This window comes from Scaptodrosophila lebanonensis, unplaced genomic scaffold, assembly GCF_003285725.1.
Source record: "Scaptodrosophila lebanonensis strain 11010-0011.00,11010-0021.00 unplaced genomic scaffold, SlebRS2 tig00000098-arrow-pilon, whole genome shotgun sequence".
NCBI classification, from domain to species: Eukaryota; Metazoa; Arthropoda; class Insecta; order Diptera; family Drosophilidae; genus Scaptodrosophila; species Scaptodrosophila lebanonensis.
Window position 1 is genome coordinate 3,466,617 of NW_022060568.1, and position 19,623 is coordinate 3,486,239.

The window sequence follows — 19,623 nt, forward strand, 5'->3', positions numbered from 1 at the left end:
GAAAAATTATTACAAAATAAACTCAACTTACAAGTCGAACGAAGAGTTGCTAGGGCAGAGGAGCGCAGATTGAAAACTTTTAACAAATTGAAAAAAAATTGTTTATCGAAATGAAAAAAACGTATCTTAAAACAAAAATAACGATTGCCTATACAAATTACTTGCTGTAGTTGATGTCCTCGATATTTAATAAATATTTAAAGCAACAAATAACGCAAATATAACAGTAATAACTCTAAATTAATATTAATTATTCCATATTTATGATTTATGAAATACAAATACATACTTAATAAAAATTATTACAAATATCACCTTTAAATTAACTTTGATTTTGACAATTCCAGTGGACTTTCGGTTGGCAGGGGCGTGCATTAACAACTACTTGCATGAAAAAATAATTAAATTAAATTCTTAATTTTGTTTATTTATGAATATCTCAAAATATAACCATTTGTACTGGCATTGCATTAGAATTTTGTGCAGTGTACAATTACTTATTGGCGTAAAAGCTGGTAAAGAATAATCTGTGTTCGTATCATGACAGGCCTCTCGCAATTGCTGACTGCTATAACACGCATTCGGCCGTTTTAAAGGGATGTAAAGCTCCGAGCGACGAAACTAGTTATTGCTCTCGCTCTGCGGTAACAATTCTTCCTTGACTAACGGTAGTTTAAGTGAATGTGTTTTAAGCAATAATACATTTGTTAAAAAAATAAATAAAAATGAAGTGATTCTCAAATAAAAAAATACCTAATACAATTTGTGAACGTTGAAATTTAGCTTTTTGGGTAGAAATATATTCGTGTGTGTGTGCCAAGCAGCCAAGCTTTTTGGAGAAAAAGCTACAAGAGGATTTTGTGAGTGTAAGCTATTATTTAGTTTGGTAATAAGGAGTTTTATCGCACAAATGATGGCCGACAGTAAGGCTAAAGGTATGTGCCAATATTAAACTAAGCTTTTTGTAATTAACAGCAAGTATAGTTTAATTATGCTAGTTATACAAGTATATATGTATGTACATGTATACCTATTTACCGCTGTATGTAGATACATACATATGTATAAATAAAATCGTGGGTGTATAAATGTTGCAGTGTTGAAAAAGCTTTGACTGCAGCTACACATTCCCACACGTATACATAAATATACAGTTGTAGCTTGTGCCGCGAGCTTTTTGTGTTGCCCTGTCTTTGACACCAGCTGTTTTCTGAGCACGATAGCTAGAAACAATCGCAAGTGGGTAGGGGGGAAGGGAACAAACTTTCATAGTAAATAAATAGATGTTCATATTGTGTGTGCGTGTAATTTGTTCATACTCGTCTCCAGGCCTAAAACATATACGTCTGGCAACACTGCAACTAACGGCGAAGGCGAGACTAAATCAACCAAGCACATAAAAGCTGCAACTGCACACACAAGGAAAAAGCTTTTTCGCTTGGTCTTTAGTCTTTCTGTTTGCGGCATTGGTGTCGGGTCGCTGAAGTGTCGGTCGGTTGTTCGTGCCAGATGCATGTGTGTACAGAGAAGCAAGAGTTCGGGAAAAATTATCATAAATCTTATCCAGAGTTTTGTTTTGATTCCCGCGTGTCGTCTTTATACATGCTGCAAGAGGCAGCATCGCGGTCACTTATAGTTGTGTGTTATATACATATTTATCATTTGAAATTATATTTAATGTATATGTACGTATTCTATACATACAAAATTATGCATAATGTGTACTAGAAGAAACCAAAAACAAATTCGCCGCCCAATGTGTGAGTGCTATATACATACATACATAACTACGAATACTACCTGTGTGTTTGTGTGTTAGTCTCTGTTTCTGTTTCTGCGTATATTTGTATAGTATATGGATACATACATACGTACATATGAACAAAAATACATGAATATACATATGTGCAGCTACAAATATACAAAAAATATATATGCATATACATATGTACATATGTATTGAGTGCTTGTGTTCGAGCTGCATGTACTTCTACACAAGCACACAACAACTCTATGTACATATGTATGTATGTTTGTATAGGTGTGCATGCGTCTCTATATATGTAAGTGTGTGTGCGCGCCTGCATGGTATCCACAGCAGCAGCAGAAGAGAAGAAGCAGAAGCATCTAGTGAAACCACAAAACAGAAACAACAAAACAGCAACGTCGATAGTATCTTTTATTTTTGTATTTTCTGCTTGTGCTTGTATATCCGTGAATAGGCGGCACACTGGCAACTGGCACTTGCATGTGGTATGCATGTGTGTGTAAGTTGGTGTATACAAATATACATACTTATGTATGAATGTACATATATGTATGTATATATATATATATATATATATATATATATATATATATATATATATATATATATATATATATATATATATATATATATATATATGCGCGTGTGCTGTTCTGCTGACTGCCTCGGCCTCCTCTTCCCCATTTGCACGATTGACCGTCTGTCTGCCTCTTCGTCTGTATGTTATGGCATGTGTATGTACATATGTATGCATGTGCATATGTAACCTACAAATATAACACAGATATTTCGACCTACGCTCGCCTCGTCCTTCCGTACCATTTTCTACTTCTCCGTACGCATCTCCCCACCTCCCATCACAGCCTAAAGCCAAGGCAAGCTAAAACGGAAGCTTTGTAAATTGCAGCCGACAATAAAATTGCCGGCTTCGCATGATGCACCACACAACGCATTCCCTTGATAGGGGGAGAGAGCACCGATGAGTGTATGTGCAAGAGACAGAGAGAGTGTACAAGTGTGACTCCCGCAATGTTCAAATTTCTGTTTGTGATGATTGTAATGTGCGACTTGATCGATCGACAAATTCATAACATCTTTGCAATCATCGCCGGCACACATTTTCATAATGCAGTTTTACATATGTACATACATAAATATATACGTACACACATACAAAGAAACGCACATATGATATATGTACGTAGGTATGTTTGTATATAAACTTTCAGACCATGTGAACTTCAGTGGAACAATACTCAAAACGTACATACAAAATTATTCATACATGTACATAGACGCTTGAACCGGTTAACACCACACACATATATATAAATATATACATCTCTTGCACATACAAACATACACATATATGTATGTATGTACATGTAGAGATCCGTTTTTATTAAATAAGCCATTGCTGAATCGCGGTTTTTGAGTTGGTGATGTTGTTGCTGTGACTGTTGTTGGAAGCAATTGGTGTAGTGGTCAGTTCAGTTCAGGTTTGGGCAAGTGTACATCTGTTTGTACATACACTATGTACAAATATATATATGTACCTACATACATATACATGTACGTTATATTTGTATGTATGTGAAAGCGTGTACGATCACATATGATTGTATGTATTATATGTAGGTATATATTCTCGAGAAACAAATTTTTGTAAAGGTAAGAGATCACCAATTTTCAGATATGTGGGAATACCTGATTTTTGGCGGGCGACAATTTCACCAAAGAAATCGTTTCTGAGCTTTTGGTTGAACATGCATACATAGCTACATATGTACATACATATGTACATACATATGTACATACATATGTACATACATATGTACATACATACATATATACGCGCTTACATGTAATTACTTACTTTTACTTTCAAGAAGATTGTTGCTTTTTAAAATTTGAATCAATACATCTTTGAAACAACACAATAGTCCTCAAGTTGACTGAAATGTCAATGTCTATTGATTATGCTTGTGACAGAATTATTTTTAAATACAAAACCAAGTTTTTAGGTAAAAATGTGATCAATATTCTATTTGGACATTGATAAACTACATTTCTGATTTCCTATTATCTTGCAAATGGGAATTAGTCGATCATGTAACATGCTTCATTCTATTCTCAATGTGTGTAGTCGCATATTCTAGTATTCCCTAATTTTAGAGATTAGTAGAGATCTTTTGTAATATTCGTGGAACATAAATATAAAATATGCTTTGTTTTTATTTTTTTGAGAATCTGTCTATTACTGAACTTCTACAAATCAAATAAAGTCTTGATAATTATTCCAAGGAGTTAATTTGGGGTATACCAGTGCGTGTGTGTTTTTATAGACGATTTCTCTTGATATGTGTGTATGATTGTAGGTATATATACACATAAGTACATATACATACATTCATATATACATACGTGTATTGTACTTGAAAGCAACACAACACCTCTGTCCGTCCGTTCGTGCGTCCGTGCGTCCGTGAGAGAGGGAAATGTAAATTTAGAAAACCACCAGCTCTATGTTCTCACCGGCTGATATATTTTTCTGACCATTCCAATGTGTGTTCTTTTCATAGTGTGTACGCACTTTAAGATGGCAATACATGGTACTGGTATCTAACATTCGACTGCTTTTATCACTGCAGAATGATTTTACATATGTACATACATATGTACATTTATACACACATGTATGTTTTGATGTACTTCAATGTTATGCATTGGATTGATTTTTTTCTTTTGGAAAAAGGAACCCATTCACTATTGTGGCTTCCAACTGTGGAAGCTTTGTAAAGCGCGGCCAGGTTTTCGGCCATATGTATGTGTATATGTGCGGGTGCCTATATAAAATATGATTGCGCATATATGTTCATACATATGTATGTATGTATATGAATATACATACCTATATGTATATATGTATGTACATATATTTTCGGTTTTTGCCTGCTCTCTCTCAGTGGGACACGAAATTTTAAAAACGTTTTTAGACGCAAGACCAAGACGAGAAAAAAAGAGTAAATAATAAACAGCAAACACAAAAACACAAACAATCGGAAGAAGGCGCAAAGCACTGATGGACTGGGCGGACAGTAGGACAGATAGAGAGACAGACACACACACACACAAACGGACTGACGGACAGCCATACAGAGGGCCAGGAGGACGGAATGTTTTAGCCTACCAAGAGCAGAACGCAGCGCAACAGCCTCAACACATCGCCAAAATCCATTTTTAAACATATGTATGTATGTAGGTATGTACATATGTCTGTGGTGTATGTATGTCTATACCTATGTACATGTGTATTCAAAAATAACGTTTTGCTTGTTCGTCTATTAGACCAAACGAAACGATCAGACCCCACATTTTCAGCACGCCCCCATTCATCAACACGTTCCCGCTCCCAACGACGACGACGACTGCGACTGCCTGCCTGCCTGAGTGTCAGCCGCCTGACTGCCCCTGCCTCGGCCCCTACACCCCTCCTCAACAATCCCTCACAGCCTGCCGCCGGCCAGTTTGTCTCGCAGTTCATCACATAACACACTGTGCGCGCACAGTGAGCCCCAAACGTACATACATACGTACATATACATACACATATGAACAAGCGAACCAAACCTACACACATATATGCTTGTATGTACGTATGTATATGTAGGCAGGTATGTATGTACGTACTTACGTACAATATGTTGTATATAGCCAGCTTTCGGACGTTTTGTACGTTGAGTGCACATACAAACATACTTACACACACACAAGCACACAACACCACTCACGATGCGCACGAGAGAGCGATAGCGCCTTTTGCAACCGTGAGGCCTTTTTGGATAATCCAAAAATATTTATCACATTACAACAAGTACGAGCTACATACTATAATACCAACGTGAATTATTTGAGAGTATAACCGCTTTGGTTTGGGTCGGTTTAGTTTTTGATTTATCCATATAAACAACACTACCCTCCCAAAAGACAGTATTTAGAAGCTCATAGTCATTAATGTAACTGAAAATACAAAAACGCTTCTACAATTTGCAATTTGTATTGGAAATTGCATTTTTTTTCTAAGAAAAAATTTGAAGAAGGCCTCAAAAATATTCTCAAGCCATCGGAGCATCTCTTATTATCAATTTGCATATTTGATCATTATTATTTGGAGGAGTCCCTATACGATAAACTAAAACGAATGTTGCAATTGCTGTTGACTCAGTGTGCGCTGCCAGTACAAGCTGACGTCCTCGCAGTCTGCTGTTCCCTCTGATGTTGTTGTTGCTGGTGCGGCCGCTTGATGCAACTGTTTTCGTTTTTGCTTCGATTTCGTATTAGCTTTGTTCGTATTGTTTTTGTTGTAGTTGTTGCTGCTGCTGCTGCTGCTCTGTAGCCAGCCGCCTGCTTTGGCTCTCTGGCTCTGACTCAATTCCGTTCGTTGTTTTCTGTGTTCGTGACAACAAATACACATAAAAGCATACAAACATACATATATAACGTATGTCCGCCTATATATATAAATATATATACATATATATATATAAATATACATATCTATATGTATATATATTTTACATATATATGTGTATATATATATATATATATATATATAGATATATATATATATAATATAGATATTTGTATATATGAACATCCAATGTACAGGGTGCCTTCGACAATACCCATCGACGGTATAATGTTCGCCATACCTGCTTAAAAGAAATTCATTCTTAAGGGCCTACCCAAGTTACTATAACCACCAAATAGCTGGCTGCTCAATTCTGTGACTATTCGCACAATTATATACATATGTATGTATGTTTATATAAACATCTATGTATGTACATACATACATATATTTTACTTTGAGTGAGGAGAGAAGGCAACCAGGAACGCGGTACGCGGGTACATCATTTATTATGCTATCCTCGTGACCTTCAATTGCGGCTCTTAGTAAATATAATATGCTGTGTATATAAATATTTGAGCTAGTTTTTATTCACAATTAAATTCATTGAAATAAAATGCAAACTGAATATGCAGTAAAATGTTGGAAAATTAGGTACAAGTAATGAAATAAATGTTATTGGTTCCCTTCTTTGTGTGTCTGTGTGTGTGTGTGACTGAAAACACATCATCTGTGGGAAAAAATTGGATAAAAACAATACCAGTACTTTTGCACTCCACACCAAATATTTATTCGCCTCTATTCGATGGCTGCTTACTCATTCGAAATCTGTGCCATGAAATGCGCGAGTGCGATACTGATTGCCCTGTTTTCGGTTTTGCCAAAAATTTCTCTTTTGTAGTGAGGCACCCTGTATGTGTACTTGTTATAGGAGCTTTTTCGTGAGTGCGTACTGGTTTTGTTGTTGTTATTGCTGCTGCTGTGGCTGTGGCTGTTGCTGGCACTACTGCTGCTGCTGCTGCTGTTGTTGTTGCTGTTGATTTTGCTAAACTTGCTGGTGCAGTAGTTTGGGACATAGCACAGTTTTGTTGCCATTGCTGTTTTTTTAGCTTCGGTGCATTTGGGGTTTTGTGCACTAACACACACACATACATATGTATGTATGTATGTATGTATATATGTTTGTATACTTATATATAGTATGCGTATATGTACATTTAACTTCAACTGTTGGTATATAACATGTCGAAATCCAGCCTTTATATGCAAACATACATACATATGTACATACATACATACATTTCTATACGTTTCTATATGCAATCCAAAGCTTACATAGAAACAATGCATATAACGTCGCAATTGTATGTGTACTATATATATTTTAGGCATTTGTGCAAACATTTTGGCAACAAATATTACTACATACATACATATACGTACATATGTACATACGTGCATATGAATAAGTATACATATATATTTATACATACATATATGTACATATGTACATATGCATACAAATAAGCAACGTCAGTACTAGATGCCGCCAAAAAAACAAATCAACTGTACTAAAGAGATTTTTAGACCGCTTTACTTTTTGATCCAACTTTTGACCCTGGACGAATTCCTTTCACCTGACGATCATCAGCTGCACCTGCACACACACATACACACAAATCCATGTACATATATACCTCTATGTACATATGTATATATTTTATATGCATGCATAGGTGTATGGGTAGAGCTAAAGGCCATGTCGAAATTTTGAATGTTCAAATTTATAGACACACACATACATATCTACATACTCGTATATATACATACATACATATGTATGTATATATGTCATAGCTATGTACGTGTGCATATACATATATATATATATATATGTATGTATGTATGTATGGTCCAGCAGTTTCTGGCTCTAAATAGAATTGCAATACATGACATGTTGTTAGGCTTGCTTTGCTGCTCTCTGGTTTGATTCAGTTTGATGGGTTGGCTTGTTGCTGGGCTTGATGGGTGTGGGGGCGGTGGGTGGCAAATCTGCATCTGCATTCGAAATATTTGATTAGAGAGCGAGCGTAGGCAGAGAAACAGCGACAGCGGCAGCGGCTGTGGCAGAAGCAGCTGCAACAGCAACAGCAACATCGCAGTCGAAAATCAGTAACTGCAACTATCAGCTTATTGACAATGCACAAACCCACACACACACACACACACACACACAAACACACACACATACTAGCGCGCGTTTTTGTAGCTGGACGCATGTGCAAACTGACGTTGTAGGCAAGCCCAGAAATGCCCACATCCGTACCATCTACATACATATATATGTTTATGTATGTGTGTGTGCGAGTGTGATTTGTGTGTATGTTCAAGTGAGCCCAATACATGTACATGTATATGTTGCATGTGGTCGTGTATGTGCCATCATCCTAATACATATGTCTATGCCTATACACACAAACATACATGCATACATACGTACAAAATGCATCAACAAATCTGCCTTTAGTTGTATATATATATGTGTGGGGGGTGCGAACAAGGATATTGGTATGGTCTGGTCATCCTGATGCGAGCTGCATATGCATGCATGTAACCTTAACTCTCAGTACAAAACAGCAAGGTATCCCATAAAATGTGGTTCACACGCGGCCCAGGAGCCCGGTTTCGCTTGGATTGGGTTAGCGGGTACAGTTGTTGTTGAGTGGGGGAGGGGGCTGGGGGACTATTCTTGGCATCTTCAAGCTTCATGCTTCTCGAATCCAGCCTACTCGATGATTCCACAGTTGAGTTTTGTAGGTTAAAGCCATCGTTGCCATTTGCATGTATTTTACTAATCGACTAACTTGTGAAAATTGCAAATTTAGCAAAGACTCACCAAATTTCGGAGCTCAGGTTAAGATTATTGTGTTAACAACTTCTGCTCAGCTTCTGCATATGCATGTATGTATATAGACGCATCAACATGTTGCAATCTCATTATTTATAAACTGATTTTTAAAATCGTTTTAATGAGTATTATTGTGATTGAATGAAACTTAACAGTTTTGTGAATGTGTGTGTGTCTCTAAAAAACTATTCAATGGTGTTTCAAATATTAATGACAATGAATGTTAAATATTTTATGTCCAAGGCATATGTTTCTACTAATCGTTAGAGAAGTTACAACTTTTCTGAACCAATTAAAAAATACATTTTCTTCGAAGACGGGCAGATTAAATGTTTAATCACGTTCGTTTCATTGTTTTGTAAAGCGTCTGTGTGTGAAAAGGAACAATACGAACAGTAATACGAATAATTGTCACTGTAGACTCAGATCTTGATTGGCGCCAAAATTGAAACCATTGAGAACCAAGGATTGTAATAAAAAAAGTGTGACTTGTCGGAAAACCTCAAGGTCCGAATCGAGTCAATTATAATAGTTATGTGATTCCTGTGATATATGTATATGTGATTGTTATGAACCGTAGTGTAGTATATATTATGTTGGATTTGTTTTCCTTCAGCGTAAACTAATCTTCCTCTCTTTAATTGCAGACTTAATGCCACTGGCAAGTCATCCACCCGCCCACAGTAAACTTGGGAAATCCGGCGAATATCCAATGTCGAGCAATTAGCAGAGCTAAGCAGGCAAAGATACTCCGACCGGGGAGGAAAACCAACAAATAGATTAAATTATAAAGTTATCCATTAAAAAAAAAAACAACTAAAAACAGAGAACTAAAAAGATACAAAGAAACGGGAAGACAGAGAGCACAAGTCGAGTTTTGGTTTTAAATGGATGCTGATTAAAAGGGAGATGCAAGTGGAAAGTTTGTTTGAAAAGGACATCCCGCTGATAAGTAGTTCCTCCACATTTACATTAAAAATAAGGCCAATAACAGCAACAGTAACAATAAAAAGATTACCAAGGCGTGCAAAACTCACGCGTACCATTGAACAAGAAAACGAACAACCACTACAGCCACTGTCGCAGTCCCAACATCAGCAATATCAACAATATCCGCATCCGCAGCAGCAGAAGAATCAACAACAAACAACATTAAAAGTTATAGAAACAGCGCTTTCCCTCTCATTGCCGCTGCGTGAGGCGGAGGAGCGTCTACTGGAAATAGCAGCAGGCACTGTGATGGCTTCAAAGGTGTCCACGGATGATAAATCAGCCACGACGACGACGACGACGACGACAACGAAAGGGCAATGCCTGGGCACTGATGAGACCAGCGCCACTGGTGGCAACAGCAACAATAGCAACAATAGCACCAACAACAGCAGCAGTAGCAGCAACAACAACAGTGCGCTACAGCCAAACAAAAACAAGAAGCCAAACAGCACGTTGCTTAGCAACATTGGAGACGTGGCAGTCGAACGTAAGCGCAAAAAGTTTCCTGCACACATCGAAAACGAGTCGGGTCAAGGGAAGGGGCAGGAAGAGGAGCAGGAGCTAGAAGAGGATATAGAAGACGAACAGCACGAGGAGGAGGATGAGGAGGAAGATGACGATGGTGATGGAGAGCTCGAAGACGGCCATGGTGAAGCCGTAGGTGAAGTCGAAGGTGAAGTCGAAGGTGAAGTCGAAGGTGATGTCGAGGATGATGGCGATGGTGAAAGCAACGATGAGCAACACATGAAGCTCATATTTCCCGACGATGAAGCGCGTGATGAGACCCGAGAAGCCCCGGCAACTGCAGATGTAGCTGATTGTGGAGGCTCCAGGGAGCTGGCAGGGAGCAGCGAATGTGTTGCTGAACCACATTTGAGTGATCAGCCAGTCCCAGGCACACAGGCCATTGAGCACAGGATAGCTGGCGAAGACACCCCGCAAGATAATGCCAACTCCAACAATAGTGACGACCACTATGGTGAGGATCAGCTGCAAGCAGCGACGGGCAGTGAAACAACGAGGCCAGAAGATGCTGGATCAGAAGTTGCCGCTGCCGTCGCCGCCGCCAACAGTAGCAGTAGCAGCAGTAACAGCATGGAATGCATTAATTCCGGCCAAATGTCAACGATACCAGCCACATCGTCTTATGCTAATGATGACTACATAGCGCCAGAGCAGGCGCTGGTCACTAGCGTCGAATTGGTTGTGCCCCCGCCCTCCCACGCCCTTGCCCACTCCCACCACTATGGCGATGTGGCCGCCTCCGTCTCTTCCGCCGCCCTGGCAGGTATCTTTAATGCTTCAGCAGCAGCGGTCGCAGCGGCTGCGGCTGCAGCAGCAGCAGCAGCCGCAACAACAACTTCTTCCACTTTAGTAGCAAATGATAAAACCGATGGTTGTGCAACAGACTCCAACTTGAATGTAAGAATTCCTACTAACTTAACTTTAACAACAGCAACGGGTGATATATTGCTGACAGACCGGCGCGGCACTATATGGGCACCGCATGGCGAATATAAGGATAACAGCAACAGCGGCAGTAGCAGCAACCACACTACACCCCAGCAGCAGCAACAACAGCAACAGCAGCAACACGTCCCGCCCGACCCACTTGAATCGGAGGCGGCGCGGGATACTTATGCCGATTTATATAGAACAGCGCCACTGCCGCCACAGCAGCAGCAGCAGCAACCGCCACCACCACAGCAGCAGCATCGACAACCTGAGCTGCTGCTGCAGATCGAAAAGGAGAATGCTGAGAGTGCAGCCTTTGCGCAAATGGTGCCGTTGCAACATCATCAACAACAGCAGCAGCAGCAGCAGCAGCAACACCAACACGAGCAACAACACTACGCACATGAGCAGAGGATGCAACAGCAGCAGCAGCATCACCATCATCATCAGCAACAGCAGCATCAGCTTCACAGCAACATGTACGCACAAATGCTGCAGCAACAGAACCTTAATGCTCTGCACCATCATCAGCAGCAGCAACAACAACAACAACAACAACAGCAACACTATCAGAACTATAGTCAACAACATTACCCGCATGATCAACTTTTTGGCCTGCATCACCCCGATCAGTCCCAGCAGCATCATTTGCAGCAACAACATCATCTGGAATGCCATCCTCATTTGCAGCAGCAACAGCAACAACAACAGCAACAGCAACGTGTGCCACCTCATCAGCAGCAGCAGCAACAAATGCAGGAGGCCTACCACGAACTCCTAATGGACGAGTTCCACGAAGATCCCAGTTCCGCGTACAAATTGTGAGTAATGTATGGAAACGTTCAAACGTTTGAATTTTCAAATTTGAAAATTCAACCGCGTTAGTTAGTTGTTAGTTGCAACACATAAAACAATAGATTATTTATATGATGTACGTTCGATACTCTTATATACAATCTTATTTCTAATTTCAATTGAAAAAGAAAACAGAAAAATCGCAAACAGATATTGAAGTAGAGATTCCTAAAATAGATGTATGAGATAATTGAGAAACATAAGCTGATGAAAAACAAGTTAACTAATAGAGCGAAGGTATGGAAGGATTTCAGAATCGATTGTGTACATGAATTGAGAATATCGAGCGCATATTGTATATATGTAGGAATGTAATGTAAAATTCGTATCTAATTCCGATTTTGTTTTCTAGAACCTTGTCGCCGAACAATGCGAAGCCCGAGAATCAGGATGACGGGTATGAGACAAGCGCTGGTGATGTCTTAACGCCCAACTCGCACAGCTCATCCACCCACTCAGTCACGCCGCAGCATCAAATGCAACATGGCGGTCTCGGGTTAATGCCACAAACGAAGCACGAGGAGCTCCAGGCCCAACAGCAGCAGCTGCAGCCTGGACAGAATCAGTCGGCCGCCTCATCGAATGCCAAACAATTGCAACAGGCCACTGGACAGCAGCCACCCATGGGATTGGATCGTTTGCAGGTGCGCGAGAATGTGCCGTCCAATGTTGCCGATCCCTACGGTTTCATGGGGGACGATGTGCGCATGTTGTCCCCGGCCAGTCGTCATGGAGCAGGCGGACCAGCCGGTGCCACAAGTTATGTGACAATGGCAGAGTCTGAACAGAACAACGATATGTATGCCTTAAAGCAGCAACAACAGCAGCAGGCAATGGTCTTAGACCCTAGCCTAAACAATCAGCAACCGCAACAGGATATGGGCCAACAGCATCTGCTCGGTGGAGAGCCCATGGGCGGCGACTCAAAATCCTTGATGACAACGCATGCAGGAGTAGACGCTAATCAGTCGCTAGATCCTGACAACGTCGACATGAATGCGAAGCCCACGCCAAAGAGAAGAGGACGCAAGAAGAAAATCATTGTGCCCGATGGTATACCAGTGACTCAGCCCTGGTATGTCGCATTATGCTTCAAGCTAATTATATGTGTAGGACTCCCACAATATAGTTTTTTCTTCTAAATAATACAAGCTTTGTGAAGAGATCAAAGCTCACAATATAAAAACGCATTTTTTCTAAATGTAACTTATACTTCAGAATTTTAAAAGTGCATATATGTATATATTTTATCATCTGGGCTTATAGGCAGAGTAGGGTATATCTTGAGGAGGGTTTTACACTGCAAAGATTGTTTAGTATGTACCCGAATGTTTTAAGTCCAAATATATGTAACAAATATTATGCAACATATGATTAGCAGGACTAGACGAACCGTTATGCATACATATCTACGTCCGTCTGTATGAACATCAAGAACTTCTGAACCATAACAGTTAGCGACACCAAATGAAGACTCGTCCTACTAATACGCAAAGCAATTTTATCACAAATGTGGCTTCGTAATTTTACATTATTTGTGAAAAAATCGCACTACAATATCTGTTTTGTTTATAAAAATATCCTAACCACACTTGGTATTTTTCAGTTTTGTAAATTTGAACGTTCAACTATATATACATACATACATATATATTCAAATTCACATTTTTTAATATCCATCTTTGTCTTTATAGTGATGGGAGTGGAGAAGTCATGGCTATGGCCGCTGGCAGCCTGGTGAAGCCAAAGGAGCGCAAAAAACACGATCGTTTTAATGGCATGTCGGAGGCGGAAGTTATTAAGCGCACCATACCCGACCACCTTTGTGATAATCTAGATATCGTTATAGTGAGTGTAAATTTCGTATTAGCATTAGTGAGCTATGCGCGCGCATTTCTGGAGAGTTGGAGAATATGATTAAACAACGATGTATTTCATTTTACAGGTTGGCATTAATCCGGGACTATTTGCCGCGTACAAGGGGCATCACTATGCCGGACCTGGCAATCATTTCTGGAAGTGCCTGTACCTATCGGGACTGACGCAGGAACAAATGAGCGCAGACGAGGATCATAAGCTCATCAAGCATGGCATTGGTTTTACCAATATGGTGGCACGGGCGACCAAAGGATCAGCAGATTTGACACGGAAAGAGATCAAGGACGGCAGTCGCATATTGTTAGAGAAATTGCAAAGGTTTCGACCGAAAATTGCCGTTTTCAATGGGAAATTGATCTTTGAAGTTTTTTCGGGTAAAAAAGAGTTTCACTTCGGCCGCCAGCCAGATCGTGTCGAGGGCACTGATACGGTAAGTCAAACTGTTTAATATATACGACTATTGTATGTATATGTTGTATATTGACAAACCCAATTGTGCTATCGCAATGCCTAATAATTGAATATAATAATTATGATCAGCCGCATCGAAATAAATATATCCATTCGTCCGCCCGTTTGTCTGTCGTCCGTAGAACAGAAAACTTTGAAACTCCTTATGATGGCTAATACTTCATTCCATTTACAGAGCAAGTTTATTGCAAACCATTTATAATCCTATTGTTTTATATAGTAAAGATTAGCCCATGGAATTAATAACTTTTCAATAATGCTTCTTATGAACATTCATTAGAATCGAAGCACTACATCTTCGACCTGCCATCGGCACGATCGGTGCAAAACACAGTTTTAGTAACAACTCTTTTTTCCCTTAATTGGAGCTTTGTACGTAAAATGAATATAATAGATCCCATAAACACAATTGTGATTCAAATGAATGCTCCGTTTTTCTGGGGGAGAGGGTATTAATGCTGTCCATGTGCATTTATAATGCTTCTTGGCAATATAAGAAGGTCATATACACATGTGGGTTTGTCGCTATTATTGTCATATTATCATAATTTGCATTGTTAGTTTCGTACAATTAAGATAGAGATTTTCCTTTAAATTCCAGTATATTTGGGTAATGCCATCCTCGTCGGCACGCTGTGCTCAGCTGCCTCGTGCCGCGGATAAGGTTCCGTTTTATGCGGCGCTGAAAAAGTTTCGCGACTATCTCAACGGCCAGATACCGCACATGGACGAGGCTGAGTGCATATTCACGGAGCAGCGGATCCGACAATGCTGCGAGCAGGAGACCCTCAAAAACATTTCCGCCGCCATGGAGCACAGTGAGCAGTCTAGTCTATTGTTTGGTGATAATGCGAGGAGCGCCAACATGGAAGGTGGTGGCGGTCCGTGTCCTAGTCAGCAACAGGCGGAGAAGCTGCTGCCACATTTCGGCAGTGCCGCCCCCGACGTAATTGCCCGTGAAAATTTTATGTATGGTGGCGATGAGAGTATGCGAGGGGCCCAGATGGCGAGCATGGCACAAGAGCCAAGGACCGGGCCAGTGGCGGGTCCTGTGCCTGGCCAGGGACAGCTACCAGTGCCGAGCGGCATGAACGAAAATTACATGTCTGCTTTCGGGCCAGGTCTGCAACCGCAGGAGAAGAAGAAACGCGGTCGGCCAAAGAAAATAAAGGGACAGGAGATGATCGATCCGACCACTGGCAATAAAATTTCAATTAATAACCAGCAAATGGCGCACAACGACTTCAACAACATACTCAATCTCTCGATGATTGGTGCTGGCAATGGCGAGACGCCCAAAAAGAAGCGCGGCCGGCCAAAGAAGCTCAAGCCGCCACTCGATATGATGTCTGCGGCTAAACAGCCGCAACTTCAGCAGCAACAACAACAACAGCAACAACAACAACAGCAGCAGCAGCAGGTGCAGCAAACACAGAATGCCATGTCGATGCACACGCTGGCCATGGAGCACACTTCATCGCCCCAGAGCCATCAGGCCCCGCCCAGTCTGTATAATACGCCGCCGCCATCGCACATGCTTTACACGGCTTCGGCATCGCCGATGGCTTCGCCGGCGCTCAACTGCACCTACTCGCGAGGCACGCCTCCCGTGCCGGCCCAAGGTACACCGCCGATTGTGGAGCAGCAACAGCAACAGCTTCTGCTGACGGATCTAAACAAGAATGCCGCACAGTGCATGGACAGCCCCACCGATCATCAGCATCTGGTCTCTGTGTCCCAGCAACAAGCGCAGGCAGGCTCGCATGTGGGTGGGCGCCTGAGGGAGCCACATCTAGGCGAAACACCGCCGCCCAGTTCGCCGAGCATGTGTGCCGTGGACTTCGATCCGCCACCAGATGCCGGCATTACGGAGCGCGCCGAAGCGGAGCAACAGGGCCTGTTAATGGCACAGCAGCAGCAGCAACAGCAGTCGCAGGCAACGGGAGTGCCGCAAAAATCGCAATACGCCAGTCCTGCTCATGACACCGAGTCCCATGGAGGGCCGCAGGAGCATTACCAGCAATGGCTGTCGCCGCACCATCAGTCGCAGCAACAGCAGCAGCAACAGCAAGTTGTCCAGAAGCCTCTTCAGCAATCTCACTCACCTGTGCTCCAATACACGCCCCTTCACTACCAGCAGGAGCAGCCTGCTGAGCATTGGCAGCGTCAGCAGCAGCAACAACAGCAGCAACAGCAACAACAACAGCAGCAGCAGCAACAGCGGTACGACGAGCATAGCAGTCCCTACATGCTGGCCTCACCGCATCACACACACACCCTCACGCACAGTCCTCATAGCCAACAGCAGACCCAGCAGCTGGGCAATCCTCAAGCCCAGATAGCCTCCGATGTGGCGCGCAAGAGCTTGTCCGGCCTGGAGTCGCTGGTCGATCAGATACCATCCATGAGTGAGCACGAGACGAGCGCCATATCATCGGCCACAGTGGCAGCAGCAGCGGCCGCTGTCGAGAGTCGTCTTTTGGGTTTGCAGCAACAGCAGCAACAGCAACAACAGCAGCAACAGCAGCAGCAAAAACGCTGCATGTCCAGCCATCAAGACAACGAAGTGCCGTCCGATACGTTTGGCACACCCTCAAGCAACAGCACGGCGAGCAACAACAACAACAGCAACGTCCTGAGCAACAACTTCAGCGTTAGCAACCTGGCGGCCTCATCAACCACGGACGCCATCGTGAACAGCAGCGCTGCTCACAACAACTCGAATAACAGCAGCCATAGCCATCATAATCTGAGCGCCAATGGCCATAGCGAGTACGCCACACATAGCCCCACCGCCTATCATCATCCGAATCTCATTAGTGCCGCACTGGCAGCGGCGGCGGCCAACAATCAGCAGGCAGCCGCCCATCATGTGCCTCATCCGCAAATGTATATGGATCCCCATATAGCCCCACATATGGCCCATATGCCAACCGTAAATACGATGTATGGAGCAGCGGCGGCTGCGGCAGCGCCCCATCATCATCCCGCCTATGGCCCGGCGGGTCCCCAGCATAGTGCCGGCGGTGCCACAGACTACGGTCATGGTCATGGTCATTATGGATTGCCGAGCGCACAGGGCACTACGCTCCATGTGCCCAGTCCAAACTATCCGTATGCGCATTATGGACACACGCCACCGCAGACCAATTACCCAAGCTATGCGCACCACCACCACTCGCACCATGGACACACGCCGCACCATTTGAGCGTCTTCGAGCGTCTCAAGCCGTCCGACATAAGCGGGTACAGCGGATTCTGATGGCAACAACAACGATACGAGTACAGCGGCTACGTTTAAATGCACACACCAGATGGAAAAAAGAGATAACTACTCGCCGCCCACCTCCAACCGCCGCCCTGCAATATATATATATATATATATATATATACATGCATATAGTATATACATACATACATACATATACATAATACATATGTATTCAGCAATCTCCGGCGTCGCCGTTTTTTGTAGTTTAAGTAATTTTTATTTTTTAAATAAGATAACCAAAGACTCCGCCTAATAAATTTCTTATGTAAGCATACCTACTTACCTACATATATATACATACATATATAAATTTACATTACTACTTATACATACAATACATAATACATATGGTTGCTGTTTTATATTATGTGAGAGAAAAACACAAAAAACAAAAAACAAAAAAAAAATACGGAAAACAATGAATCGAAGAAATGCAAACTAATTTTTACTAAAGGGAGACGACACACATATAAGAAGAAGAACATAAACATAAACAGATAAATCGTATGTATAAGCACCGTAACTGCATATACACCTGCATAAACAATTCATTCAAAATAGTAAATCAATGTTAAAGTTTACTACTATGTGCTACATATTAACTACAATTACTACAAGAAAAACAAAAGAGAACGAAAAACAAAACGAAAGCAAAGAGAGAAAGAGAAAAAAGAAAACAAACAAAAACAACACTAATCATACGTAACTGCAACTGCAAACTGAACGAATTTTTCGAATTTGACGAAGGAAGAAGCCACTTCTATACAGAATATATACAAAAAGAAAATTACATACATACATAGATGTAGATACTATTGTATTTAGGCGTGGCACGTGACACGTTACACGCGCGAAACGCATCGAAAATCCTCCAATGCAAAGACCCCAAGGGCCCTTCATTAGTCCTCTCATCAGTAGGAACGCGAACGCATCAGTCTAAAAAAAAAGGCAGTCCCATTGCGTCTAGCCGACACTGTTCTCGAGAACAGTGTCTGCCCTCAACTTGGGTCGCAATGGGTGTGGAGCGGGAGCGGGAGCGAGATCGAGATCTAGATCGAAAGAGCCTGAGTTACAATCTCGGCTGCACTGCGAACTGAAACTGAATTCAACAATAATAAACTGTAGAATACTTTGAACTTCGTATATTATACATAAATGCTCTATGCTTTACCTTCAATTTAATTTAAATGAAAACAAGAACAATACAAAAACAAAAAAAAAAACTGTTTAAAAAGGTGCAATAATAAATTATATACATACTATACTACTTAATTGAAATGTTTAAATTTTCTTTATTTCTTGCATTAGTACTTTTTTTCAGTTTAGCTTTGTGTAAATACGAGTACGGTACGAGGTACTTTATGTAGAAACGAACAAATGTCTGATTTTTAAAAAGTTTATGCTAATCACTAATACTGTTTCCAGTATGTGTTGGCTTTACCGATGAAGGCACCCCCAAGTTTCTGTAGCACGATCCATATCTGTCAACCACGATCCATCAATGACATTTGTTGTTTTAGTTCGAAAAAGCTTTTAAATAATTTCTTCTTATTCGCATAAATGTCCTTCATATCCAACATCGTTAAGTGACGAATGCAGTACCGTAACAATAA

At 41.4% G+C, this 19,623-nt stretch overlaps 1 protein-coding gene across 3 annotated transcripts; it reads left to right on the forward strand.

Annotated features, from left to right (window-relative positions):
• Positions 1-838: 838 nt before the first annotated feature.
• LOC115627727 lies at positions 839-19,238 on the forward strand. Of its 3 annotated transcripts, none has more exons than XM_030523482.1 (6): positions 839-935; positions 9,735-12,356; positions 12,743-13,465; positions 14,085-14,238; positions 14,336-14,698; positions 15,341-19,238. In XM_030523482.1, the coding sequence occupies exons 2-6, from the start codon at positions 9,979-9,981 to the stop codon at positions 17,999-18,001; spliced, it is 6,279 nt and encodes a 2,092-aa protein (XP_030379342.1). In that variant the 5' UTR covers positions 839-935; positions 9,735-9,978; the 3' UTR covers positions 18,002-19,238. The 3 variants fall into 3 exon arrangements, with proteins under 3 accessions (XP_030379342.1, XP_030379341.1, XP_030379343.1); XM_030523481.1 differs by lacking the exon at positions 839-935 and adding an exon at positions 1,484-1,760; XM_030523483.1 differs by lacking the exon at positions 839-935 and adding an exon at positions 1,484-1,685.
• The last annotated feature ends 385 nt before the right edge of the window (positions 19,239-19,623 follow it).